At 29.8% G+C, this 9,236-nt stretch overlaps 1 protein-coding gene across 1 annotated transcript in view; it reads left to right on the forward strand.

Moving 5' to 3' along the window:
• Nucleotides 1-8,962, forward strand: part of LOC108751642 (cytochrome P450 4c21-like) — a 12,860-nt gene extending 3,898 nt beyond the window's left edge. Inside the window, exons 5-12 of the mRNA XM_018491926.1 lie at nt 1,608-1,671; nt 3,030-3,156; nt 3,226-3,283; nt 5,412-5,506; nt 5,574-5,642; nt 6,885-7,062; nt 8,534-8,710; nt 8,790-8,962. Of these exons, the coding sequence (XP_018347428.1) occupies nt 1,608-1,671; nt 3,030-3,156; nt 3,226-3,283; nt 5,412-5,506; nt 5,574-5,642; nt 6,885-7,062; nt 8,534-8,710; nt 8,790-8,962 (941 nt within the window). The remainder of the gene's footprint in view (nt 1-1,607; nt 1,672-3,029; nt 3,157-3,225; nt 3,284-5,411; nt 5,507-5,573; nt 5,643-6,884; nt 7,063-8,533; nt 8,711-8,789) is intronic.
• The last annotated feature ends 274 nt before the right edge of the window (nt 8,963-9,236 follow it).

The raw sequence follows: 9,236 nt of genomic DNA on the forward strand, positions 1-9,236 counted from the left end.
ATGTTTCATATATATAATTATAGATAATTATATATATAAAAAATTACAGAAAATTATGTATAATTATATAAAAGTATATATAATAATTATACAGGGTATATACAGGGTGTCCCATTTTAAATAATGCATTAAGATTTGTCGAAAACTATGGGAGATATGGAAAAATGTTTTAACAAAAAGTTGTATAGTTCGGAGGAGAACAGAAGAAAGCACCATTGATTGGACCTTGGGTGGCGTCGTTAAGTTTCATCGATTTTTTTTAATGGAATACTCTATTTTTGATGGCAGAATCAAATAGCTGGTGTCGAGAGCTTTTCAAAACACTATAAGAAAATATATTTTCATTAAGTATTTTTTGAATTATGATGTTTGAAGGTTATAGAGTACCGCCGGCATTAGCATTATCCAAGATGTCCAACCGATGGTTAAAATTTCTTAAATGTCAATATTCGGAATCACCCTTTGTCAAGATCAAGGCCATTGGAAATTATTCCTCTTATTTTCATTTTTAGTAAAATCCCACTTAATGTAGGTACTTTATAATAAAAAACTCACTAGTAAATACCTATTTCAATCTTTTAGAATAGTTTAAACTTGATATAGAAGTATTGGATTTTTTTATCTATTATGTGGAATTTCTTCCTCCGTATATGGGGTAAAAAGTGCCAAATGACTTTCTCTGCAAATTTTATAATATCTTTTTAATGAAAGGTAAATAATAATGCGCATACTTTTTGCATGCCTTTTGTAATCAAAGATCCCTAGTTTTTATAAATAGCAGCATGATCTGTGTGAGTTAAATATTCTTTGTTTTAGTGCAAAAAATGCTAAAAATGGCACTTTACTCCCTTGGTCTACTCTATAACATTTTTTTCCCAGGTTAATTACAGAAATAGTCATATAAAGTATTTTATAAATTTTATTCTTGATATGTCTTTAAAATAAAATCAGTTATACATTTACGCGTTGAAAGAGTAATAAATATAGAGATATGATTTTTTTTAATATCATAATGTACAGATTATTTTATTTGCAATAAGTAAGTATCTTGAAAGAAATGGAAGGTGTTTCAGTATAATTATAATAGTAAAGCCCGATCTATATTAGACGCAGAACGCGGGTCGCAGATCGCAATACGTAGGACGCAGGGCGCGAAAATTGAATCAACTTTTCTGCGTCCTGCAACCTATTAAGCCCGATCTACATAAGATATAGAACACGGGTCGCAGGTCGATCAAATAGAAACTAACCAACTAACCTAATGTATTTTAATTATAATACAGTTGTAGAACGCAGAACGCAAAAAGTTGGGTGAACTTCAACTTACGCGTCCTGCGTCTTGCGTATTGCAATCTGCGACTTATTATAATCTGAAATACGTTTCACTTGCGACCTTTGTTCTGCATCTTATGTAGAGCACTTTGTTAAACTTACCGGACACCTTGTATATACAAATCTTATAAAACATTTTATGATTTTCAGCAATTAATGATTTTATCTCGATTTTTATAACATTTTCGAATTTAGTTAACAAATAAGTATTTTTTGTTTCTAAAAATTCTACATATTGATTCAAAAGTTTCTTTTATATGTTGCTGTGTGTAAAGATACCATGATGGGTGTCAAGGTGGAAAGGAATTTAATAGATGAATGGTGGAAAATAAGTGCAAGGTATGTAATTTTATTCTAAACTTTTCAATTTATATGAACACATTTCGTAATCCTTTCAGTGTCAAATTTGAAAGTGCAACTTACAACATCAGTCAGTCAATACCAACTAACAATAACATAACATGAATGTTATAATTTCATTCTTAACAATATAAATATAATCAAGGCTGGACACACATTTCAAATATTTGTATTTAAAATACAATTTGTATTTTATATTTCAAATACCCGGTAAAAAATCATGCATGAATATGCGTGTATAAATACGTATAACATACATAAAAATATATGTACAAATATTTATAAACATAATTTTATATGAAATATGTCCTTATGTGTTCAAAAATATAGATATAAGCATAAAATATAGATATAAACATAAAACATAAGTATAAAATAAAAAATGTTTATAACTTAGAAAAGAAGCATTGAATCGATGCTGATGTGGTACTGACTACACAGTCAGTACCACAGCCAATACGATTGCAAAATTCTAATCCAGCTAGGAATCTAGCAGGAAAACAAGCATCGTGTACCGTAAGCTTTACATTGTTGAATGTGGAGCTGTAATATTGATTAGGTATGTTACTGTAGAATTGATAAGTAACACGTTATTTGTAACGTCATTACCATTACAATTACTTTTTTTTTCGATAACAAATGGGTAATGATGTTACATTTTCTTGTGAGTAATGTTAACGGTAACACAGTTACATTTTTAGAGTAACGGCAGTTAAGAGTATTTGAAAGTAACTAAGTATTTGAATACGATAAAGAAAGCTATGATCGGTCAAAGTTGGATGTTTTAAATAATACACATTATACTATATATTCTTACATTAAATTAATTTATTCCAAATGTGATTGCGATCTGATAACTTTCAGTTTCAACACGATCATTCTGTAACGTTAATAATCCCCTCTAAATTAAATTAGAAAAAAAGAAAAAAAGTAAGAAACTTATGTATGTATTGTTGGATATCATTATATTGATCTTAACGGGTGTCTTATGTAATATCTGCATGTAACAGTGATCGTACCGCTTCTGCTTTATACCTTCTGTATTTGGCTCATGATACGCTATTTTTTGTGACTTGAAAATTAAAACAAATTTTTATTAAACCAAAAATCGTCTCAGAACACGGTTAAAAATGTAAGGAACCCCTTGAAGGACATAAGGTTATTTTGAATTACTTTTACCTTGTACATCTCCTAAATAGAGATTGTAATGTAAATGAAAAAAGATGTTTTAAAAATTATATTTATGAAAGTTAATAATCATAATATGTTAAATATACTATTGTAGCAATATATCTCACTCATATATAAAAATTTATTTTTTAAAAACTGTTTTTCAGTCAAAGACAAATTTGGCGATCTAGATTTCAAAATGTACTCTTGGTTCCCAATATTACATATAATCTTACATCTTGGAGGTGTAAACAGCAAAAGTGTTCAAATTCCTTTCATTCAATCATTAAAAAGGTATGAATAATTATTAATATTCTTAATTACTTTCTTTATTAATACTGTACAATTTTTATTAATATATAGATGATGCAGCAAAGGACAAATGAATCAAGTACGACATTCACTAATGATGACACATCTCGTAAGTATATCGATATTTTATGTGATTCTTTTTGGGCTATAATAATTGTAATACATTTAAAATTACTTCTAAAATATATTATTTTGAAAATTATAATTTAAAAAATATTACAAAACTATTTTTATCTTGTATTTTACGATTGATTTATCTTTTACTGTTAAAATAACACTTTTATTTATTTTTATATAAATTTTTAACAAACAATACATTTAATCAAACAAGACAAATGAGAATACGCGGTTAACAAACCGCAAATGTAGCAGTAAAAAGAAAAATTGTCTTCCTTTATATATATTGAATCATGTGTGACCATATTAATTAATGATTGGTTAAGTTTGAGCATTTTGAAGTCCTTCTCAACAATTAAATATAAGAAATGTCAAAATTCATTTTTACTTTATCAAAATTAAGTAATAAAACAGATTGATAAATATAACCAAATCCAATCGTGGCATCAATTTAATCAGATTAAGGAGATCTTAACTCCATCTGTATTACCGACTAAATCGTAATTTTTGTATAACAATTACTTTTTTTCTCTTTTACAGATTTAAAAATCCCTTTTTTACGATTAAAATATACGCATATGCTATAATATATACCAAAGACGACAAGAAAAAATTTGGAAATTGAAATTTTAAGAAAAATTTTTTGTTGTTCTTGGCATAAACTCCACCTCACAGACTCGTATTAAGAGAATCCTAAAAATTAATGGATCAAAATTAATGGATTTGTATATACGTATTTTATTTGAGAAAACGAATCCGTTAAATATGTAAATTAAAACCTGATTTCGACCATACTTTTTAAAGCCTAGTTCGGTCTCCTATTCTTTATATTCTATGGTGCAGTTAATAATAAAATATCTAGCTAATAACTGATTAACTGTTAATAATTGTTTAATTCAGCGAGAGTTAACACTGCGAAGAATACATAAAAAACACAAACAAGATGTTAAATCTGTCGCTCAAATATTATATGTCAAATTCAACGCTCCTTACCTTTTTTCGTACATAAATTTGTCGCTCTAATATTGCGACAAAAGTTATCATCTGGTCTTTTTTGTCGTTGATACAGTTTGAGTAGCCAGTTTGAGTAGCAAAAGGCACCTTAAGAGTGCAGACACAATAGAAAGAATAAAGAATTTGAAATAAAGAATAAGAAATTTCATTCTGTCAGAAACTGTCAAAAAATTCCGATATATCCGATTTCTGAGATTGAAATTTCTTATTTCTTATTCCTAATTCTTTATTCCTTTTATTATGTCTGCACTCTTAATTCGTACAAGTTGGCTGTGGACCAATTTCGCCGATTCACCGATAAGACTACCGACTGTCGATTCATTGTAGAATTAGCATTACACTTGCGCTTTGTAAATCGCTCTGTTTTCTCATTTGTTAAATTCGGTTAAATTTATATTATTTAAAAAATTTAAAAGTTTACATTAAGATTTGCAATTTTCATTATACTTTAATAATAATGAAAGGGACTAAAAGCCAACGCTAATTTTTAATTGCTAATATTTACTGTTTTTCAAATTTTTAACAACAAACGTTTTATTCTTATACAGTGATCTTTTTAATACTGATCGCATAACTAAACATAAATTCTAATTTATATAATGCAAATTAAAATATTAAAACATAATAAAAGTCTAATAAAAGAGGGATTGAAATAAGAGCTGTTTTTGGTCTCCCTCTGAGTTCAAATAAAACCAGGAAAGAAATGTACCTCTATATAGGCCTTATCCCCCAAAAGGGGGTGTCGAATTCATGTCGACTAAAGATAGCGTATTCATGAAACGTGCTGGATGACAATGTGCACACGCTAGCATCGCTTTTATCTCTTGATATATTCTAGGTGATATCCTTAAGAAGTTTTTGTGAAAATTTGATGAAGTGATCATTTCAGAAAAATGTTGTTAAAAATTTGAAAGACAATAGATATTAGTAATAAAAGATTAGCGTTGGCTCTTAGTCCCTTTTTATCATTATTATTGTTTTATTTAATTGAGCTTATTAACTTAATCTTTATGATTTTATTATTTTTTAAATTAAAATATAATATAAAGTTGATTATTTATATATTACATAAGTAATACACATATCGTTTTCTGTATGCAATATAGATACACGATTTTATGACATTTTAATGCGTTCATTTCATAACGGAAAATTCACGCAAAAGAAAATTATAGACAATATATTTACAATGCTAGGAGCGGTATGTAATGATATCTTTTATATAATTATTTATAAATGGATAATAAATTATGTTTTTAATTACATAGTCTTCAGATACTACCGCTACTACGGTGCATTTTGTAATTATTATGATGGCAAATTTCTCAGAAATACAAGTATGTATATATTAATATTATTATAATATATAATGCAATACACAGACCTTCTTTTTTTTCAAAAATATTTTTTGTTATTTTTAACAATATACAATACTTTTTACTTAACAAATACATAATAAACATAATATTATACATAATAAAAATAAAATAAAGCGGCAAATATTCACAACAGATTAGCACCATAAAAAATCATAACCTTTTGACATATGTTGTCAAGCTCATGACCCTAAGTGAGCTCCAACAAGTTTTAGCCATCGCTCGTTAAAAAGTTATAAACAAAAAAAGTTTGGAAAATAATGTGTTTTTTTTACTATACATATAAAACAGAAATTTTTGGCTTTAAAATAAATTTTATGATTTTCTACGCGCGAAGCAAGTTCCATCCCACCTCCCTCCCTACTTTAGAGGCGCACGACTTCCATGCACTATGTAGGGGTGGAAGTTGCTTCGCATGGAAAGTCGTTTATCCCTAGGCAGTGAGCAAGATCGGTTGAAAGTCGTTTTATTTGGAAAGTCATGCGCTCCTGAAGCACAGGAGAGATAGGCTGAAAGTCGTTTCGCGTGGTGAACAACTTTCCTTTTATTGTGATTTAAATTCTTCAAAGATGTTTTTTTCCGTAATTCATCTCTGATAATTTTTGTCATAATTTTTAAACATTCATCTATGTTTTATTCCAATATTAAAGTTCTTTTAGTAAAATGGAGGGAGGCTCACTATGACAAATTAGTCATTATGTATATATTGTATTTATAATATATTAATTTATGTTTTTGAAGAGGACTCAAAAATGAGCCAAAACATATAGACACGTTAATTTAATAAAGAGTTTGTGTTACATTTGTATATTATTTCGCGCAACGATTATCGCACCTGATTTCTATTTGCTCTGTTTTCACTTAATTTCTTTTAAACATATCCCACACAATACGAGTGACTGTTTTCCGATTTACAGTCGACTGTCAGTCGGCTGTTTCCAGTTGACTTAAAGTCGACTTTCAATTCACAGTCGACATTCATCAAGTATTAGTTGACTATTAGTTGACATTCAGACTGACTTTAAAGTCGACTACTCCAGTCAACTTATAGTCAACTTATAGTCAACTTTTAGTCGACTTCGTGTTGTTTGGGATGATTATATATTTTCGGTTATGAGCCAGCAGATCACAAAAAATTTGAAGACAGATCGTTAGTTAAATATATATGTATATACAAATATATTATTTAACTGTATCCTACAGGAAAAAGCGTATAGAGAATTGGTGGAAATTTATGGCACGGAAACTCCGAAGTTTGCACCAGTTAAATACGAGGATCTACAACATATGCATTACTTGGATTGTATTATTAAAGAAACTTTAAGACTTTTTCCTACTATCCCTATGATTGGACGAAAACTGACAGAAGACTTAAAAATAGGTTTGTTTATTTTTTAAGAAAATTTTGTTAAAAACAAACGCGCACTTATATACATACATATATGTTGCTAATTTATTCTTGAAATTTTTCGTAGTAAAGAATGAATAAATTAAATAGATGCTATAGTTGTGACAGGAATTATATAGTAAAAATTGCAGTGAAAATCTTCAAACTGGCTTTATGGATTGCAAAATTCTTCTTACAGAATTAAAATACGCATAAATATAAAGTTCAAAAAAAAAGTAGTAGTCTCCTTTTAGTTCGATACACATCCAACGATTCTCCAACTTTTTCAAGCCAAATAATATGATTTGTCCAACCCTTCAAAATAATCTGTTTAGACGATGATGCTCTCTGGTGGTGAATCTCTTTCCTCCGAACCATTTCTTTAGGTTTGGAAACAGGAAATAGTCGCAGGGAGCTAAATCATCGAATATGCTGGGGGAAGCAATTCGTAGCGGAATTCGTCGAATTTGGCCATATCGAATTTGGCACGTAACCGTGCATTGTCTTGATGGAAGAGCACTTTCTTCTTCGTTAAATGGGGACGTTTTTTCTTTAAAATGTTGTTGAAACGGTCCAATAAGGCTGCGTAGTAATCGCCATTGATCGTTTGCTTCGACGGAAGGTAATCGATATGAATTATACCGCGTGCATCCCAAAAACTGTGGCCATCGCCTTTCCGGCCGACTTCACGGTCTTCGCCTTCTTCGGAGCTGGTTCACCTGGTGAATTCCATTGTTTTGACTGTTCCTTGGTCTCAGATGTGAAGTAATGGATCCATGTTTCGTCCACAGTAATGAATCGACGCAGAAATTCATCTGGATTATGTTGAAACATCTCCAAACATTGTTTTGAAATCATTACACGGTCGCGCTTATGGTCCATAGTGAGCAAACGCGGCACCCATCTTGCCGATAGCTTTTTCATACCCAATTGTTCATGCAAAATTGAAATCACTGTGCCATGTGATATGCCTGTGGCCTCAACAAGTTCGCTCACTTTCACTCGTCGATCAGTCAAAACAATATCGTGGACTTTATCGATGATTTCTGGCGTAGCAGCCTCAATTGGACGTCCCGAACGAGGTGCATCACATGTGGATGTACGACCACGTTTAAATTCATTCCCTCAATTGTATACAGTCGCAAACGCTGGTGCAGATGTGCTATGAACATTATCCAACTCGGCTTTGATTTCTTTCGACATGAAACCTTTCATATGTAGATGTTTGATGACTGCACGAAACTTGTTTTTTTCCATTTTGCATTAATCGTCTACAGAAATGAAATCATGCGATCAATTCCGCTCAAAATTTGATAGTAATCAGATGAAAGATGCTACTTGTCAAAAAGTATGACAGATTTTCTAAGAACTTATTGACTTGCCCTCGTAGTGGTGAGCGAACAAGAGTCTTAAAAAAATGTACGTTTAAATATATCAAAAAATTATATTAAAAAATATGTTTTAGGAGAATTTGTTTTACCGAAAGGTGCAGATGTTATTATATCATTTATACGAATGCATCGGAATGAAAAATATTGGCCGAATCCATTGATGTTTAATCCGGATAGATTTCTTCAAGAAGAAACAAATTGTATACCACATTATTACATGCCTTTTAGTGACGGACCAAGGAATTGTATAGGTAAGTATGAATAAATTATAAATTATCGTGAAATTGATTTACAGTTGGCAAATATTTATAATTGAATTGAAATTTGCAGGTTTGAAATACGCAATGATATCTATGAAAGTTATTTTAGCAACGCTGATAAGAACGTTCGTATTTAAATTAAATCAAAGCATTGAGATAGACAAAATCAAATTATTTTCGGACATACTATTATGTATAGATGAACCTATAAAGATTAGAATTGAAAAACGGATCTCTAAATAATAATATAAATAAATGATAATATGGTAGTATGGAAACATTAATCAGTATTCATTTATATGTTATTTTATAACATACACATATATTCTATAGCATTATTCTGGCCCGTATTCAAAACGCTTTTATCGATAAAAGCGCGTTATTATCTCTGAAATTCTATAATATGCGTAATGTATAATATGTTAGTGCGCTAACATCGTTCTAAGCGCATTCTGAATACGGGCCTTTGTCTTCATTATTAAAAATAGAATATTGTTATAAAATATATATATATATA

This window comes from Trachymyrmex septentrionalis, unplaced genomic scaffold (assembly GCF_001594115.1).
Source record: "Trachymyrmex septentrionalis isolate Tsep2-gDNA-1 unplaced genomic scaffold, Tsep1.0 scaffold51, whole genome shotgun sequence".
Taxonomy (NCBI): domain Eukaryota; kingdom Metazoa; phylum Arthropoda; class Insecta; order Hymenoptera; family Formicidae; genus Trachymyrmex; species Trachymyrmex septentrionalis.